The sequence below is a fragment of the Gopherus evgoodei genome, unplaced genomic scaffold, assembly GCF_007399415.2.
Source record: "Gopherus evgoodei ecotype Sinaloan lineage unplaced genomic scaffold, rGopEvg1_v1.p scaffold_45_arrow_ctg1, whole genome shotgun sequence".
Taxonomy (NCBI): Eukaryota; Metazoa; Chordata; order Testudines; family Testudinidae; genus Gopherus; species Gopherus evgoodei.
The window spans coordinates 842,884-859,283 of NW_022060066.1; the positions used below are offsets into that span (position 1 = coordinate 842,884).

Consider the following 16,400-nt stretch of genomic DNA (forward strand, 5'->3'; position numbering starts at 1 on the left):
GCAGCAGCTGCCCCCTGCCCCCACAGGAGAGAGCGGTGGGTGGGGACTGGAGAAGAGCATTCTGGGCCGGGCAGGATTTTTAATGGTACACTGCTGCCTGCTGGGGTCCCAGCCACCAGCCCTGCTCAGCCCAGGGGTCGGTGACCAGGATCCCAGCAGGCAGCAGCTTGCCATTAAAAATCGGCTCATGTGCTGTCTTTGACACATGTTCCATAGGTTGCCAACCCCTAGACTAGATGATCTTCTGAGGTCTCTTCCAACCCTAATCTTCTATGATTCTATGATTGTTTGACAATCCCACCAGTTGATGTTGTAGTTACCAGTCCAGAGTTGAATCAAACTAGTGGCCAGCTAGATTGATCACGGGTAAGGAGAAGCCGGGTTCTGTTGGTTGTGACATGATGCTCTGGGGAAGTCTTGGCAGCATGAACCCAAAGTTTCTTGGCAAGGCACTTTGTTTATATTGTGATTTTCCTTCACTGGGACCAATGAATTTGCATTGTCATGCTGTAATCAATTGTTTGACGAGTGCCTGTTTACTAAATTGTCTTTTATCTCGTTCTTTCATCACGGCTCTCGAGGAGTTTCCCAATGCTGGTTTTGATCACAGCTATCTTGTCCCTCATCTTTAGAGTCATCAATCTGCCCTCTTCAGACATTTTAACAGGGGTGTGTTGTAATCTTCTGGTGCCCTTGTATCTGTCCTCGGTTCCTCCCTAGAACATCTGGTTTGGTGATAGCCTTCAGACTTATCTTCTAACACACACATTCCTCATTCTCAAACAAAACAGAACATTTTTAAAAGGAACATCAAGTTGCACTGCAAAAGAAAAACAATCGTGACATTCTTTTACTTATTTTAAAGTGCTAAACCTACAACAAAGTGGTGACTCCAAAAGGTCTGTTACTGCCTTAAAATCAGCCCAGACACAGATTCTGGCTGATGCATCTCTACCAATGGCTCATTAGGCCAATACTTTCTGCTATTCAAAAAGCATGGCTGGCAGGATATGGTTAAATCATACACAGATATATTTAATGCACATTTAATGCATGCATCATTTACTGAGGTCATGGGTTTCACTTCCAGTTATTGCTGCTGAGTCAGATCATTATCTCCATCACTGAATATCTTTTTAAACTCTTTTATTAAAGTCCCCCCCAAAACCAACATACAAACACAAACAGTTTAGCTCTATGTAAAATAAAGAATTAAGTAATGATTTCATGGCAACAATTTCCCTTATTCCCTTCCTTTTAGCCATACAGTCTTTTCTGTGGAAAACATCTGTTTACAGAGGGTTTTGTAGGGTATTAAAGATAGCTTAACTGTCCTTTTTGGGTAGAAAATAGAAAAAAAAATAGTTTTGATGGTCATGAGCTCTTGTTGTTGCTGGAGTCCAAACCTAGCACAATAGAAACACACATCAGAAAAAGAACAGCAAAGATAAAGAATGCCGACTTCTGTCTTTTGTGCTGATTCACACATGGCTAGGAAAACATAGGTCCAGCACATGGTCTAATCAGCCACTCTGAGACCTGGCAAATGCTTGCCAGGCTCTGGATGTTCAAGGGGTAGCTTTTAGCTGCCTTTCTGGTCACCTGCCTACAGCTCTGTAATGTAGGTTTGAACTCATGTGGCCTCTAAGCCAGACTCTTACTAGATAGAAGACAAATGGAGAGGGATTAGAAAGAACAGACAGAAAGCAAGGAAGGAAAATGACACATGGGGCAGTGATATCAGGAGTCAGAGGCTCCTTTTCTTGTGTTTTGGGGATTCAGCCAAAACCAGGGAGGTGGGGGTGATGTCAGTCGGTTCCCTCTGTCTGCCCAGGTTTGGTCCAGGCGTCTTTCAGAAGCTGGACAAAAAAGGTCTAAAGAGGTCATGGTGGAGCCAGGGTCTTGGGTGTTGGTGGGGTTAGACACCATAATGATAAAGCTCTCTCCTTCCACTTCATCCATTCCTATCTAATCCCGTGGAGTGATCCCCAGATAAATAATATTCCAGATGGTGCAGCCAAGCAACTAGCATTGGCCACCATCAGAAGATAGGATACTGGTCTAGACAGACCTTTGTTCTGACCCAGAATGATCATTCTTATGTTCTTAGCCTCACCAATCATTCTGGTGATTTCATCTGCAAATATTTCCACCCATTTCTAGACTATTTTGGCTCATTTCCAAGACAATCTGTGACTTTCCCAGGAGCTCTGGAGACTAATTAGCACTGTTCCATTCACTTAAACAAGCCAGTTTTTACCAGTCTAGTTGAGACCCAGTTTTGCTGAGATCTCCAACCATCCCTCTGCAGTGCCCATCCCTTGGTACATTGGATATTCACAGGTTCACCACTCTCATATGAGCAAGATCCTCAACTGGAGCAAATCTCATAACCCCATTGGTTTCATTGGAGCTATTGTGAATTAGAATAGCTAAGGGCTGGACAATATTTTATGCAGATGTAGCCACGGTTAGTACAAGTCCAGATATGTTTATAGATGGACCATTTGGAAATTAACTTCCCCATCATTCAGTGAGTATGTTTCACCACTGATTTGCATCTTGTGTAGCCATTTACCTTTGTGCAAAGTCCCTGACTTTCTCCTCTCACCTACAGCAGCTTTACACAGGAGTAAGTCAGAAGTGCTCAGCAGCACAAGGTATAAGCTGTTGGACAATCAGGTCCACTGCTTTCATTGCAGTCGTTTCAGATTCAAACCACTGGAAGTGTGAAGAAAATCAAATCAGGAAAGCAAAGTGGATGTGATATGTGAAAAGGTGAAAACAAATGGGGAATTCTGATTTAATGCTCTTGTTTCCCATTTACATTAAGGGCTAGAATCACACAGGGATTTAGACATTGCAAAGCTTATGTCTGCTCTACACTACAGACCTGTATTGGTATAACTATGTCATTCATGGGTGTGAAAAATCCACTCCCCTGAGCAATGTATTTGCACTGACCTAACCTACTGTGTAGACGGTGCTATGTCGACAGGGGAACTTCTCCCACCAACACAGCTACTGCCTCTCAGGAAGGTGGATTAACTATGCAGAATGGAGAGCATTTAAAGGGTAGATGTTCCCTCTGAGTCATCACACCCATCTTTTGGGCACCTAGAAAATCACTGTCATACACAAAGCCAGAGTCAGGCATGATAGATGCCTAAGAATAGGATCCACAAAAGGTAGCATGTTAGGTGGCTCCATGCCTAAGCTCCCCAATAGGAGATGTCAAAAAAGGGTTGTGTACTAAGCCCAGCCCCTCTTAGGACTTCACCACCTAAACCCAGGCCAGAGGGAGACATCTACCTCTGCTTGGGATTCTCAGCTGTGGGCCTTCTCTTAGAGGTCATGGGGAAGGAGCTCCCTCATAACTTTCAGGTCTGTGGTGAAGGCGCTCACCTGGTATGGGGAGGCCCTGATTCATGTCTCTCCTCTGCCTGAGGAGATGTGACCAGGAATCTGCACCACTCAGGTGAGTGCTATAGCCATGGTGATAGTATGTTGAGGGGACTCCTTCAATCTCTCCTGCTGAAGCTCTTTCACTTTGGACAAATATTTCAAGAGCCATTGGACCAGGAAAAAAAAAAGAGTGAGAGCGAGCATACAAGTATGAGAATGACTTTAGATCCTAGTGGTTAGAGCATGCCCCTAGGATGTGACAGAATTAGGATCCTCTCCCTATGCTCCAGAGAATTTTTTTAAAATATATTTATCGACAATAGAAGAGTTTCAACAGGAAAGACTGAGGGAGTCCAACATCAACGTATTCTGTAGGCCAGCATTTAGTGCATTCGCCTAAGAAGGACTATTGTCATCATCTACTCTGACCTCCTGCATGGCACAGGCCATAGGACATACCTGAATTAATTTTTCTTTGAACTAGAGAAGATATTTCAGAAATAAAAACAACATCCAATCTGGATTTTAAAATTGCCAGTCAGGGAGAATCCACCAAACACTAATTAATTTGGACCAGATCCACATTGGTGTAAAGTAGCAATGAACCAGGTCCTGTGGTGCAGAGGCATGTACTGTAAGTTTTGCAATGAACAAAAGTTGAACTTCTTCTTTTATTTTATTTTATTTTTAAGTCAGAAAAAGTGGAACACAAATGGACTGGTACAATCTGGCTTGTTTAAGTGAACAGAACTGTGATAAGTGATCTCTAAGGTTCCTGGTAGCTTCCGGGATTGCCATGGAAATGAGCAGCAAGATTCTAGAAATGGGTGAAAATGTTTACAGTTGAAATCACCAGACTGATTGGTGAATGTTGATGGGATGAGGCCATTTGAAATATTACTTATCTACAATCATTCCATGGGGTCAGAAGCAGGTGGGTGGACACCCTCACCAATTCCTGAGGCCATCGATCCACCATGACCACATTAGGCCTTGTTTGTTGAGATTCTGAAAGATGTCCTGACCAAAACTGACCATAGAGAGAGAAAAGAAATTACATCCTCTGACTTCTCCAGTGGTGCTCCTTAAATCCCACATAATACTGGAATTGAACTCTCAATTCCTGCTGTCATTCCCTCCCCATGTGCCATTTTTCTTCCTCGCATTGTGTTGGGATTGCCTCCAAGGCCCTTCCCATTCCCTTTATCCAGAACACCTCATGTAGTTCTGGGAGAACTCTTCAATCAGTAATTCAGTTTGACTCTAGCTTAACCTCCAGATCTCAATAGAAATGCGATTGAAAAATTCTGGGTTTTTAATATCTCAAAAGAAATTCTTGAACAGAGAGATAGTTTTATTTTGTTATCATACTTACTGACTCAGGAATAGAATAGAATAGAATAGAATAGAATATTCTGATTCAGCAAGACTGCATACAAAATAATGTGCTACACAATGGGACAGATTTTTATAGGTATTTAGGCACCTAAAGTGTTTTCTCAGCACCTCTAGGTACCTCAATTGCTTTAAAATTAATGAATTTTAGGTGTCCACGTGCTTTTGAAAATCCCAGTAGGTACCCCGTGTGCCATAGTCCAGCTAGTGTCCCATATGCCACAGTCCAGCTAGTGTGACTCAACATAGTTTCACCAATGTCAGTGGGCTCTGATCCTCAGCCTAGCCATACTGCAGTCAGTGAAACACATCCTCAGCTGGTATAAATTTTTGTATTTCCATTATAGTGAATGTACCAGAGCGCAAATGTATGTGTATTGAAATCCTTAGTTCTATGAAAATTTACATCACATTTGGACCTGGCCTACAAGGGACAAGGCAGGTGAGAGTCAGATTCACTCTTGGAAAAATTGCTATTTTGTGTTGAAGGGAAGAATTTTCCTTATGGCCACTTTGATCTCGTTATTGCGCAGACTGTAGATCACAGGGTTCAGAGTGGGAGTGACTAGAGTGTACATTATGGCCACCATCTTGTCTTTATCCAGCGAATAACTTGAAGTGGGACGGATGTAGGTGTAGATGATAGTGGAGTAGTACAAGGAGACCACGAGCAGGTGGGAGGAGCAGGTGGAGAAGGCTCTTTGCTTCCCTTTGGAGCTCTGGATTTTAAAGATGGCGATGATGATGAAGCTATATGACACGGTGGTCAGCAGGAAGTTCACCATTGCCAAGAAGATGTCAGCCATGAAGATCATTATTTCATTGAGATAAGTGGAGCTGCAAGACAGTGCCAACACTGGTGGGATCTCACAGAAGAAATGCCGGATTAGGTTGGGTCCGCAGAAATCCAGGCGCAGCATGAGTAATGTGTGCACCAATGAATTGATGGTACCAACAGCCCAGACACCAGCTGCTAAACTGATGCAAATGTCCTTACTCATGAGATTGACATAGCGTAAGGGGTGGCAGATGGCAACATACCTGTCATATGACATAGCAGTGAGAAGCACAAGCTCTGTCCCTGATGACAAAGTAAAGGCAAAAAGCTGGGCAATGCAGCCATCAAAGGAGATGGTTTTCTTCTCCTGAAACAGGTTTTTCAGCATTTTTGGTAGGACTGAGGAAGAGCACAAAATGTCAACCAGGGCTAAATTGGCAATGAAGAAGTACATGGGAGTGTGGAGAGGTGGGTGGATGGCAATAGCCCCAATGATCAATGAATTACCCATGATGGCAGTCATATAAAAGCAAAGGAATAGGCCAAAGATCAGCCGTTGGTGTTGAGGGTGGTCAAAGAGACCCTGCATGATGAAATCAGTCACCCTGGTGTGGTTACTGGGTTCCATTGCTTGAGTATTCCTTCTGTAGGAATAAATTTTTTTTGTCAGATATTGCAAAAACTAGCAACATGGCAACTGAAGAATCTATACTGACTAACAGAGAGAGACAGAGAGAGAGAGAGGGAGAGAGTTCTTTGTGATATTCTGTACCTTTCACACAGCATATATACAAACTGAGCTACATTAAAATATATTAGCACAATAAACCGCCTGAGATAATCAGTCTATATTTTCCCAATATTTGATTGTAGAAGGGAAAAAATAACATCCTGGATGTTCTCAAATAGAGGCACATGAAGTCTGTTAGAATATTTTTATAAACTACATGAATTAGGAGTTCACAGTATGATCTCAAACTTCTTTCATACACCAAAAGTCTTGTTAGTAACCAATATTCTACTCTCTGCACTAATTTTGCAAAATGTATCTATTGCAGTATAGGACATTTACAGTATATATAATATATAGAATATATATAATCCAAAACATGACATAATAATATGTATATTTAGGTGGAATCAAGATGCAAAAAATAAAGGACTTGATAACCCTTTAACTCACATAGGCTTAAATCAGGCTTAACCCCATTGCAATCAAGGGCGCTAATTCTCCATTCACTGGAGATGCACTTATATACAGCAAAGAGTTCTGTGGCACCTTATAGATTAACAAACATATTGGAGCATGAGCTTTCATGGGAGCATCTGAAGAAGTGGGCATTCACCCACTAAAGCTCATGCTCCAATACATCTGTTAGTCTATAAGGTGCCACAGGACTCTTTGCTGCTTTTACAGATCCAGACTAACACAGCTACTCCTCTGATACTGGTACACAATTAGTGAAAATGAAAGGGGATTTAAGCTTCCCAAATTTCATTTTTATGATAAGCTATACCTCTACCCCGATATAACATGACCCGATATAACACAAATTAGGATATAATGCAGTAAAGCAGTGTTCCGGGGAGGCACGGCTGCACACTCCAGTGGATCAAAAGAAGTTTGATGTAACGTGGTTTCACCTATAATGTGGTAAGATTTTTTCGCTCCCGAGGACAGCATTATATCAAGGTAGAGGTGTACATTTCTTCATTATTTGGAATAGTATTAGCCTGATATGACAAGCAGAAAAGTTTCCCTCCATTGTCTTTAAACATCTCCAGTCTTAATGCTGCTTCTTCTGATTTTACTCTCATTCCTGCAAGAGTAAATCAGGATTATCTCCTTTGAAATCAATAAGGTTACTCAATTGTAAAAATGATGAAACAGAGAAGACTATCGGGGCCAAGAAATCTAACTAATCATGAGATCATATTAGATAACTTTAGCATATTTCAAAGAATAGTATTTTGAAAAAAAAATACACCTTTGCATTACATTTCAAATTTGGTTGCAAACTTTTGAGGGGACAGAAAATAGGTTATGAATTTTCTTCCCTTCCTATCAATGTTACATTTTTATTCCTTGACTTTAGACTTGACTACAATTAAATCCAAAAGAACTGCATTAATGTATGTTACAATTAAATCCAAAATTCATAAACATAGTTGTGATAATGTGTATTCCTGCAAAGCACATTTAGCTAAATGACAAAAAGTATAACACAACACATAAATTAAATGTTGTTTGACTTTCCAAAGAGCATAAAAGAATTAATCCTTTAACTCTCATTTAATTTCATAGGTAGCTGGTGCCTGTGTGAGAAAGCAAGCAAGAAATAAAGAAAGGAACAGGGAAATCAATCAAGCAAGCAAGAGGAATATTCTTACCTCTCATTCAAACCTCAAATGCAATAAAACAAACAGTAATTTAAAAACAGACTTCTAGTGAGAAATAACATGTTGAAAGTAATTGTCTTTGATATATAGTAACCTTCTGTAGGGAGATCTTGGATCCCTTGTGAATCTGGTGAACGTTTAACTCTCAAACAAGGTCCCAAAGGAGAAGGTTAATTGGAATCACCTAAAATAGTACAAATAACTTTCTACATTAAGCTGACAAAATTCCTCTTGATGTTAGGTCCAAATGCAGATTTGTATGCATTTTCCAAGAAAAACACACACACACACACACACACACACACACACACACACACACACACACACACACACACACACACACACACACATATTTCTGAACATAGTGCTACCAAGAGACATAGATTCCATGTTAATCAGTGGATAAACTCTCAGGGTGAAATCCTGGCCCATGGATGTCAATAGGAATGTTGACCTTGGCTTCAGTAGGGCCTGGGCCTTACTCACAGGCTTCTTCTACTATCAATGATCCTTAATGCACAACAAATTATATGAGCTGGCTTTTCACGGTAAAATGCCTCCAGTGTCTTTGGTAATACAATTAATAGACCAGCTTCTGGTATCACTGAGTAGCATCTTATGTCTCCATTGCTCCTGTCAAGTCATTGGGACAGATCTCCAGCTGGCTTGAATCAGCTTTGCTCCAGATTCCCAACTGTTGTAAATCAGCATAACCCCTTCAGAGTCAATGCTGTAAACCAGCACAGCTCCGTTAATTTTGTTCTCTTTTACAACAGTTGAGGACTAAATGGAGCTACACAGGCGTCACTGCATGCAATCTCTGAAAGCAGTGAAGTCAAGGTTTTAATGGTAGCCTTGTGTTACAACTTGGTGCCATATCATCCTGCCTAGCAACTGATCTGCTACAAGTAGACACAACCAGTGGATCCCATGTGTTTCATGGTCTCTCTGAGCTTCTAGTTTAAACCTGTTGGTTACAGATTGTAGGAAAGCAAGGCCTAGCAGCGGGATTTCCCTAAACAGACTCATTTTACTCTTAAAAATCCCTTAATATTTCTAATAAAAAAGACCCTAGTCTGGTCTCCCTGCTTCTGGGAATCTGAGGTTTGTGAGTAACTGAGCCTAGGCACAGTCTGGCTTGCCCTCTCTCTTCTTCTCTTCCTTCTTAGATGTGGTCGTGGTCAGATCCTCATTCAGAGTAGTGTGTAGTTCCTATGTGGGTGTTATAGATATGGCAATTTCTTGCATTATCCTTGAAAAACCTGATTAAATTATGTTTAAGTCTCTTTGGCATCCACTGCATTAGATGCAAAGCTGATGGAGTATTGTGAACCTTGGGAAGTATTATGAACTTCAAAGGACAATACTGAACAATGGGGCAGGCAAGAATGGACTTTTGAACAAACAGTGTCAAGTGGATTCCCAGGGGAATCTCTAGGGCAGAGTTCTCAAACTGGGAGTTGGGACCCCTCAAGGGGTTGCGAGGTTATTACATGGGGGTCATGAGCTGTCAGCCTCCACCCCAAACCCGACTTGCCTCCAGGATTTATAATGATGTTAAATACAGTGAAACCCTGCTATAACGTGATGTTTGGAGTACAAAAAATTCCATTGCAATAAATGCAGGGTCAGAGTGTAGCAGAGTTTCAAGCCAGTCAGTTTAAGTCAGTGGTCCCCAACGCAGTGCATTGATGCGCGCTGCCTAGTGCCTAGTGCCCAGCAAGGAAGAGAAGCTGCGGCCCTGTGCCTGCCGGGGGCAGAGAACTCTGAAGCTGCGGATACCAGTGCTCTCTGTTCCCAGCAGGCTTGGGGCCGTGGTTTCTCTCCAGCTTCAAGAGGAGCTGTGGCCCCGCACCTGCCGGGGACAGAGAACTCCGAGGCTGTGGGTGCTGGTGCTTTCTGTCCCTGGCAGGCACGGGGCCACGGCTTCTCTCCGGCTTGTAGAGAAGCCGCGGCCCTGCGCCTGCCAAGGACAGTGAGAACCAGCGCCCGCAGCGACGGAGTCCCCCGCAGGCTCGGGGCCGCAGCTCCTCTTGAAGCTGGAGAGAAGCCACAGCCCCGCGCCTGCCAAGGACAGAGAGCACTGGCACCCGCAGCCTCGGAGTTCTCTGCCCCCAGGAGGCGCGGGGCCATGGCTTCTCTCCCCTGCAGGACACTAGGCGGGGGCATATCAATGTCCTGACGGGCACCATAGTATTGGAGATGTCAGAGAAAAACTTAGTTCTTACTTTTTGGTTGGGTACAGTAAAGTCAGATACTTTATACTGTTTAGCAACTACAGCACGGAAAAAAGTGCACTAGGACATAGGCTCTCCCCTTCCTAGACAGGTCGCTCAACAGGTAAACAATTACAGCAGCATTTATACTTTTGTTACAGACAATAATAAGCAACAGCTACATTTTGTTTATACATAGGTCATCCTGATATCTTATTTTTCTCACTTAAGAGACTCCAATCTACATTTCGTATTATCTACACATTTCTACACAAGGTCGAAACAACTTCTCACACAGTTCTTTTCCACTAGCCTCACACAATCCTCATTTCTACAAATCTTGAGTTATTAGGGTTACAACTAGCCTCACTCTTGCTAATAGAGACTGTCTTGCATTAAGATCCCCTACAAATCCCTGTCAGTTCTTTCTTTACTTCCACAGGGACCACTGGTATTAGGCCTTAAAGGGAAGCTAACTTCTGATCGCGTTATATGTGATTTCTCCTTATGGCAGAGCACGTTATTGCGAGGTTTGACTGTATAAAAAAAACATATAACGTATAAGGGGGGGTCGCACTCAGAGGCTTGCTGTGTGAAAGGTGTCACCAGTACAAAAATCTGAGAACTACTGCTCTAGGGGGAGGTGATTACAAATTTCCTCCTCTAGTTTTGCAACCCCTCAGCCTTTTGAAGCTACTTCCTGAAGAAGGGAGCGTTGTCTGCTGTTTACTTCTTCCCAGAATCTGAAGATCAAAGGCCTATGTTGTATAAAGGAAAGACTGACCTATGCATGCAAGTTCTTGTTCTGAGCAAAAGCCAGGGGTGAAAGTAAGCCTGTAAGAAGCCAGTACCAGCCTGTACATCATTGTCCCTTCCCTCTCTCCCCGCAGGCCATTGACAAGGTAGGCAAAAGGGGCAGCTGCACTGGGACTAGCAATTTAAAAGGGCCCCAGACTCATGGCCACCTCTCCCACTACCACTGCAGCGGCTAGAGCCCCAGGCCCTTTTAAATCTCTATGGGAGCCCTGAGCAGTGCAGGCCAGGGAGCACGGATGGGCTGGCTGGGGAAGGCTGACCCCCAGACCCAACCCTTTTGGGGGCCCGGAGCTAGGCCCCTGTACTTGTAAGAGTTTAATATTATTTTCACCCCTTGCTAAAGCTGTTATGAAATTGTAACCATAGAAAAAAACCCTGGGTGGTCTTTCAAGGGTTGACTCCTACCTCACCCTGAGGTTTAGTTGAGTGATCTCTGGTAAGCTCATTAATATATGTGTAGGTTCTTTTATTGTTTTAAGACGTTTCCTCTATAATGCTTTCACCTGAATTATAAATGTGAAATGGCTTTGTGGTAACATAACTATGGGCAATTACACTATTTATCGCCTCTGGAGAGAGAGCAGAGTGCAGACACAAGCCTTTTAGAACTTTCTGTGCATAATACAGGGAATATCAACACTACCCGCCGGATCGGCGGGTAGTGATTGATCTATTGGGGTTCTATTTATCATGTCTAGTGTAGACGCAATAAAATTGATTCCCGATTGCTCTGCAGTTGACTCCAGAATTCAACCGTGCACAAGAGGCGGAAGCGGAGTCGACGGAGAAGCGGCAAACACCCCAATTAAAACTAGGGCTACGAAAAGAGTACTGTAGATCACATCAGCTTGATGCAGCTCTTTGTCCTCCTTTTGTGGCAGAATGACATGTATGAGTCTACTTCTCAACTCACATGATCATTCTTCAGCTCAGTCAAGAGAGTATAAGGTTTTTAGATTCATAAATCCAGGGTTCAGTCCCTGCTGACATCATACAACTACACAGCAGAAGTAAAGGCTGATGGCCTCAATCTCAGGAGGGTATATGATGATGATATATTTTGTATAGCATTTCAGTTGAAGCATATCTTTGTTCTTGACATAGAATAATAGAATCATAGAACAATAGAGTTAGAAGGAACCACAAAGGTCATCTCATATAACCCCTTGCCAAGATTCGGGATTGGTTGTGTCTTAACCATCCAAGACAGATGGCTATCCAGATTCCTTTTGAAAACCTCCAGTGAAGGCATTTCCACAACCTCCATAGGCAGTTGTTCCATTGTCCTCCTGTTCTTACAGTTAGGAATTTTTTCCTGAGATTTAAGCTAAACCTGCTATGCTATAATTTGAACTCATTGCCTCTTGTCCTGCCCTCTGTGGCAAGAAAGAACAATTTTTCTCCATCTTTTTTTTATGGCAACTTTTCAAGTATTTGAAGACTGCTATCATGTCCCCCTTAACCTCCTCTTTTCCAAACTAAGCATACCCAGTTCCTTCAGCCTTTGCTCATATAGCTTGCTTTTCATCACTTTGATCATTTTTGTTGCTTGCCTCTGGATCCTTTCCAGTTTATCTACTTCTATACAGTAGTGATCAGAATTGGACACAGTACTCCAGTTGAGGCTTAACCAGTGCTGAGTAGAGCAGTACTATGACTTCCCATGACTTGCACGCTATGCCTTGGTTAATGCAATTGAATTTAATTTTTTTTGTAACAGCATCGCATTATTAACTATAACAATGTGTGAATCGTACTTTGTAGCACTGGAGCACAAGGTCTGTGCATGACTTTCAGCACAGTGCAAAGGACCAGCACAAAGTCTATGGACCACATAAGTCTGTCTTTTCTATCTATGGTATTATTGTAGTATGTGGGTATCTCACAATCTGTAACCTATTTATTCTCCAAACCCACCTGTAAGGTTGGGAAGTGCTATTATCTCTCTTTTACAGATGGGGAAATTGAGATGGGGTGAGATTTTTCTTAAGCCTGTATGCCATTTATAGGCACAATCTCTCCTACTTCCAATGGCATCTGTCCTCCTAAATCATTTATGTCCTTTTGTATACTCCCACAAAGACTCTGATCCAGGTTCAATTTACTCTAAGTGACTTCAGTGAGAGCTGGATCATGAGTTATTTAGCAGGCTCAGCTGTAGAGTTCATTGTTGTCTAGTAGGTAGAACCTTGCTTGCTTGCTTGTTTTGTCACTGCTAGCGATAGATGCCTGACCATAATGATCTTGACGAAATTTTAAACCCATTGCAGAATTGACATGTGGCAGCAGTCCCAGGATCTCATGCATTTGTTTCTTATTATGGTATTTTGCTATTTAGAACACATTCTGAGCTGTATGTGAAGGAAAATACTTTTCACCCAACTTGTTTATCAAAGTGGCCTGGCAAAACTGCCATCAACAATTTGCTTTGAGAGAAATGAAACCAGCTTCTCTGTGCAGTCAATACCACTGCTGCTGCTGCTGCTGTTGATGATGATGATGATGGTGATGATGATGATGATGATGATGATTAAAAATAATGACATTTTATTTCTCCATCAAAATATTGATTCGCTTCTGAACAATGAGCAATTACACTTTCTGAAGAGATTGATAGACAGATAGATAGATGTGTCTATATTTTGATTGAGAGAGCAAGAAAAGAAAAAAGAAAAGATTTTGACATCACTACAACCATACATTACTCGAGTAAGGATGTGGGGAATGTCTCTAGGTAATCCCTATGTATTTATATACTGACATACTCACAATGACTAGCAACTTTCTCTTTAAGTTCCTTCAGTTACAATGAGCCATTCCTGGAGTAAGTTCCCACCCAACATGAATAAGAGTGAGAGACAGCTGACAAAGTAAACAGCAAATATTTGTCAAATAGTAGTCAAGTTCTGCCTGGAATTTTCAAAGGAGCCTAATGGTGTTAGTTCTCTTAAGATCCATTCAAAATCCTAACTATGGTTTCTATCCCACTGAAAGATAAAATGTTGGCATTTTCAAAAGAACATCAGTGATTTAGGAACACAAATCCAATTTGGTAAATCCTCAGGAATGCTTAAATAAATTAGGAGAACAAGTCCAACTGAAAGTCAGTGAACATTGGCCATAGGATCTTAAGAGTCACTCTGGCAATTTTGAAAATCTACGCCAATTTCCTATTCTACTTAACACCCTCATAGATAGCACTGTGGTTCTTCCATATTATCGTCTCATTCTAGTAAAAGATTTCCATACGGCTTTTTGCACATCTTTATTCCTTAGAGTATAGATCAGAGGGTTTAGCAGTGGGGTAATGACACAATAGAATACAGACACCACTTTGCCTAAACCAAAGGAATATATGCTCGGAGGCCTGACATAGGTGAAGATAATGGTCCCATAGTAGATGGTCACCACGGTAAGGTGAGAGGCACAAGTGGAGAAGGTCTTTTTCAGAGCTTTGGCAAATATCAGCTTCATGATGTTGGCTATGATGTTAACGTAGGAAGACGTGGTGAGTAAGAAGGAGCTCAGGATGACCACAGAAGTGCAGGTGTAGCCAATAGCCTCTTGAATGTAAGTGTCAGATCAAGACAATTTGAGGATTGGGTCTGAGTCACAGAAGAAGTGGTTGATTTTCTGAGGGCCACAGAATGAGAGCTGGGAGATTAGAATTGTGGACAAGAGTAGGGAGAGGAAACCATCAATCCAGGAACTGGCGGAGAGGTGGAAGCATAACCTGTGGTTCATGATGGTAGTATAACGCAGTGGGCTGCAGATTGCTAAGTAGCGGTCGAAGACCATGACGGCCAGGAGGAAGTAGTCAGTGGCTCCTAGAGAGAAGAAGAAGTAAAACTGAGTCACGCATCCATTTACTGTGATGGTGATGCTCCTGGACAAGAAGTTGGCCAGCAGTTTAGGCACAGTGATTGATGTTATTATGGTATAATTCCCCACTCTGAACCTTAGCGTCCAAAAGATGGGGTACCAGCATGAATTCCTCTAAGCTCAATTACCAGCTTAGTACTTGTAGTGCTGCCACCAACTAGGAATTCCAGTGCCTGGTACACGCCGGTCCCCCCCAAAACCTTGCCCGAGGACCCCCAAGACCCAATCCCTCTGGATCTTAACACAAGGAAAGTAAACTCTTTTCCTCACCATTGCCTCTCCCAGGCTTCCCCTCCCTGGGTTACCCTGGAAGATCACTGTGATTCAAACTCCTTGAATCTTAAAACAGAGAGGAAACTTCACCTTCCCCCCTCCTTCTCTCTCCCCCTCCCAGACTCTCCCTGAGAGAGAAAGTAATCCTAACACAGAGAGAAAATTAACCTTTCTCTCCCCCTTCCCTCCTTTCTCCCCACCAATTCCCTGGTGGATCCAGACCCAGTCTCCTGGAGTCTCACCAGAATAAAAAAAAAAAACAGGTTCTTAAACAAGAAAAGCTTTTAATTAAAGAAGGAAAAAACAGTAAAAATTATCTTTGTAAATTTAAGATGGAATATGTTACAGGGTCTTTCAGCTATAGACACTGGGAATACCTTCCCAGCCCAAGTATACAAGTACAAATTAAAATCCTTTCAGCAAAATACAAATTTGAACTCCTTCCAGCCAAATACACATTTGCAAATAAAGAAAACAAACATAAGCCTAACTCGCCTTATCACCTAGTACTTACTATTTTGAATCTATAAGAACCTGTATCAGGGAGACTGGAGAGAAACCTGGTTGCACGTCTGATCACTCTCAGAACCCAGAGAGAACAAGAACCAAAAACTAACAGCACACACAAAACTTCCCTCCCTCAAGATTTGAAAGTATCCTGTCCCCTGATTGGTCCTCTGGTCAGGTGACAGCCAGGCTCACTGATTTTGTTAACCCTTAACAAGCAAAAGAGATATGAAGTACTTCTGTTCTATTAACTCTTACTTATCTGTTTATGACAGATATGTACCAGATCTCTAGGAAGGAGAGATTCCCCAGGAAGAAGTACAAAGAGGAGAACCTGGAGATTCTGAAGGCTGCTAAATCCCAGGAAGATGAATTCCTTCACTGTGGTTTGGTTTGCTTTTTCCATGGCTGCATAGTGGTTAATCTGGGTAGAGGGGATGAGATCAATGGAGTGATTTAACACTAGCAAACACTAGGTAGTAAATAGAATATTACTATGAATATAAAATAGAGATGGACCAGAGCCCCAGGTCCAAACACTGTCAGACTAATCAGAAATTGATATCCTGATTTGAATATTGTGTTTTGCTCTTCAGTCTATATGATGAAGATCCCAGATAGGGTTACTTTCAAACTCTGAATCCATTGTAGATCGGAACACCATGCCAGGTTGCAGGACTCTTTCTTTAAATTGGGAAGCATTGGCTTATCTGAATGTACCCATTGAC

At 42.2% G+C, this 16,400-nt stretch overlaps 1 protein-coding gene and 1 pseudogene across 1 annotated transcript; both read right to left on the reverse strand.

The window, feature by feature from the left end:
• Nucleotides 1-5,273: 5,273 nt before the first annotated feature.
• LOC115642809 (olfactory receptor 13A1-like) lies at nt 5,274-6,206 on the reverse strand. Its single transcript, XM_030546510.1, has one exon. It carries the CDS (start codon nt 6,204-6,206, stop codon nt 5,274-5,276), a length of 933 nt encoding a protein of 310 aa, XP_030402370.1.
• An 8,020-nt stretch (nt 6,207-14,226) lies between these two features.
• LOC115642750 lies at nt 14,227-16,078 on the reverse strand (annotated as a pseudogene).
• Between the last annotated feature and the right edge of the window lie 322 nt (nt 16,079-16,400).

Coding starts and splice junctions, on each gene's coding strand:
- LOC115642809 (XM_030546510.1), bottom strand. CDS start 6,206: ATGGAACCCAGTAACCACACCAGGGTGACTGATTTCATCATGCAGGGT.